This window comes from Gavialis gangeticus, unplaced genomic scaffold (genome assembly GCF_001723915.1).
Source record: "Gavialis gangeticus isolate Ggan-Ray unplaced genomic scaffold, GavGan_comp1, whole genome shotgun sequence".
NCBI lineage: Eukaryota > Metazoa > Chordata > Crocodylia > Gavialidae > Gavialis > Gavialis gangeticus.
This window is the reverse complement of record NW_017728998.1, coordinates 48,466,953-48,470,398: the sequence shown is the minus strand read 5'-3', so window position 1 is coordinate 48,470,398 and position 3,446 is coordinate 48,466,953. Positions and strand designations below refer to the sequence as shown.

General features: G+C 45.3%; 1 protein-coding gene across 1 annotated transcript in view; it reads left to right on the top strand.

Moving 5' to 3' along the window:
- Positions 1 to 3,446, top strand: part of NLRC5 (NLR family CARD domain containing 5) — a 127,859-nt gene that overhangs the window by 56,879 nt on the left and 67,534 nt on the right. The window contains exons 15-17 of the mRNA XM_019505888.1: positions 554 to 625; positions 1,601 to 1,684; positions 2,618 to 2,701. Coding sequence (XP_019361433.1) covers positions 554 to 625; positions 1,601 to 1,684; positions 2,618 to 2,701 — 240 coding nt within the window. The remainder of the gene's footprint in view (positions 1 to 553; positions 626 to 1,600; positions 1,685 to 2,617; positions 2,702 to 3,446) is intronic.

The window sequence follows — 3,446 nt, the reverse complement described above, 5'->3', positions numbered from 1 at the left end:
AGAAATAGATCGCATGTTTGAAAGAGCCACCTGGATACCACGTGAAGAACTGCTGCAGTACAGAAGAAACCCCCCCACAAATCACACACCGCTGATTATGACGTATCACCCTTCCCTCAAACCTGTACAGAAAATCCTCAAACAATTGCAACCTATACTAGAAAGAGACCCTATTCTTAAAGAGATCTTCCCAGAGCCACCCATCCTAGCCTTCAAACAAGCACCAAACCTTTTCTGCCTACAACCACTCTTACTGCATTTATTTGGTTAACTGCAGGAATGAAGAAGAGACTAGACACGAGTAGAGGAATGGTGTGGACAAAGGCAGGGCCTTCAGGGTCAGTCAGAGTGGCAGGTAGTTCTATAAACATGGGAAGCCATATCTCTGGTAATCCAGTAATTTGTTCCTGCTTTTTCTGGGGCCTTCTTATGAAAGGGCTGCTTCTTTCAACGTTGGTTATTTCTGCTCAAGTTCTTAACTTGTTCTCTGTAGTTTCCCTCTTGCCTTAAAAAAAATGTTCATGCTCATATCCAATAATGTGTGTTGGTACAGGGATACCTCCTCTTACGGTGATCAGTTGGATGGGAATGAAAGCCAGAAGCCTATGGTCCCTAGAAGAATAAGGTAAGATTATGCTTTCCATGGGTGTTCACAGACTATTTATCTATAGCTGATTTGTATTTCTGCTGTGAGCCCAAATGATGAGTAACACTGACTAGGCTGTTGAAGGAAGTGTCATTCCCCATTAAAGATCCATACTGGTGCCTGTGGTTAGGGTTTGTGTTTCCTTGCAAGAACTTTGTCCAGTTCCTTCACATAAAGTCTCATTCACCAAATAGCTCTGGTGACCATCATGTTAATACTTTAGGGTGCCTATACATGAGCATTGAGGCTGCTATGACATGCTGTAATAACAGTGCATCAGAACAGACTCGATTAATTGAGTCTGATAGGACATGGCAATTACCGCATTCCAGCAGCCTCACATGTCTTGTACATCAGTGTCCCTGCACTTCAAAATAGCGGCAGGGGTGCTTGACCTAAAGCTTGTTCAGTGAGCTTTAGTTTAAGCGCCTCCGCCTCCATTTTTAAGTGTGGGGATGCTGATACACAAGACACTGCAGTGCTTTGATTAGAGCAGCTCTTAAAGCAGCTCTCAGAGCTGCTCTAATTAAAGCACACACCGCCCCCCCCAGCATGTGTAAAAATGCCCTTAATTACCATGTCAGAGAGCTAATTTTGAGTGACTGAGCTGGTTGGCTACTGGTGTTCTGGGGCATGCATGGCAATAAGCTCCTGAACTCAACCCTGGGCTTGGATCTAATTCAAATTATATTAACCCATACAGTTCAAAATACCCTCATATCTCTGGTAGGCTGTTTAAAGGAAGGATGGGATTGTGAATAAGTTTTTTAGTCACAACTTCAGAGATGTGGGTTCAATGTCTTCATCTGCCACAGACTCCATGAATGAAGTGTTTATGATTTTTAAGGCAGTTTCCTGATTTTGAGGGGGAGGGGCAGGGGAGGACATAAACTCACAATGTTGGAATGCCTGAGGTTGGCAATTCTGTACGTGGCTATTTGGTTTCCTTTTCAGAGTGACAGACAGTCACTTTTCCAGGAACGATCTGGAGAAGTTGTGCGCTGTATTGAAGCACTGTAGCAGAGTAACAGCCCTAGAGTGAGTCATTTTCTATTCTATTTTGTACTTGGGGATCTTGTTTATAACAGCATTTTTAGAGCATCAGCATAGAGGTTCCTGAGTCTGCTACAAACAAACTAGTTTGGGGACTGAAAGCAGGCTGGCCCCAGCAATACAGAGTGCTATGTGGGCTAATTTGGCCTGTACAGAACAGCTGTAATTCCTGTAAGTGGGTCAAGAATCAGGCTCCTGGGTATTAAATTGGATCTGAGTTAAAAGTGAAATGGTTCATTTCCCCTAACACAGTGGTGGGCAAAGTCATGGGCCAGATCAGGCCCACAGCAGACTTCATTATCGAGCAGCCCCTACCCTTGTTGCTGCAGCTGGTTTTCATGGAGACCCCAGGAGTGGTAGCGCTGTGCCAGCATGGGGCCAGGGTTTCCATGGAGACTGACCCCAGCAGCACTGGCAGGGTGCATGGCTGGGTGGGGAGCCACTCCAGGGCTGAGATCTTGCAGCAGTGACAGTGTGGTCTGGAGCCGGGACAAAGCTGCAATCTGCTGGGCATGTGGGCAGCAGATTGTGGCTCTTCCCCAGCTCCGGATCACACTGTCACTGGTACAAGATCCTGGCCCCTGCCCCAGAGCAGCTTCCTGCCAGTGCTGCTGGGGCTGGTCTCTATAGAAATCCAGACCCCAGTGCTCCTGGGGAAACTGGCCACAGCAAAATGGGTAGGGGTGCTGGGAAATGGACTCTGGCCACCAGCTGGATCCACCATTTTGCCTACTCCTGCCCTAACTGGTCAAACTCTCCCCAAACAAGGAGAAGGGAAGCAGGATGGATGATCTACCTTCTGTTTGGATTGCTCTTAGAGAAGGCCACTATTCTGGTTCTGGGGGTTTGACACTAAAGGACTGGATAATGCATAGTATTTTCTTTACTGAATAATACAGATTTTCTTTTAAATCCTAGTCTGACAAATAATTCTCTAGGAGACCAGGGAGTTGAGAAGCTGGTTTGGTTCCTTCCACAGCTGAAAACACTAAGTTCACTAGAGTAAGTGATTGTTCTTCATGAAGTAACTTGCTCACAGTATTTGGACAGCTCTTTCTTTTTACCTGGGCTGGCTTCTACAGGAGTGTTGATCATGGGAAGGGACTATAAATTGTCTTGGGTTTGGGCCAAGACCAAATGTAGCACATCCTGTTATAGCCTTCATGTGTGCATTCATTGATCTAATGAGTCTTCTCATCTCCATGTACCCTGACACAGCAGATATAAGGAGACATATTGATCACAATTGAAATCCATTGATGTCAGAATTAGATTGGTGATAACAGAAAGCAGAATTTGATCCCAACTAGTATTTAGAAACAGCTAATTAGATGCGTTTTTGCCATAGCCGAGTAACAGCTTACGCTTTGGTAGAGAGCTAAACACTGAATCCATTGCAGAGGCTGCTAACCTGTATTAATGTGCTGAACCAGAAGTCAGAAAGTATCTGGCTTCAGTTTCTGCCACAGACTCGATGCATGACTTTGGGCAAGACACTGGGCTCTCTGCCTCTGTTTTCTGTAAAGTGGGGGTAATGATACTTCCCTAATTATGTGGGCTCTTGGAAGGATGCATCTATAAACAGTTCCTATCTGCTCAGCTACTGCAGTAGTACAGTCTTCCTGGGTAGAGAAGATAGGTTAAAGTAGGGTAGGGAGATAATAGCCATATACTAGAGTCCTTGGGCAGCTTATCTTTATCCAACACACTTGCATGTCACCCAGTACTCCCATTTTTAATGCTGTAT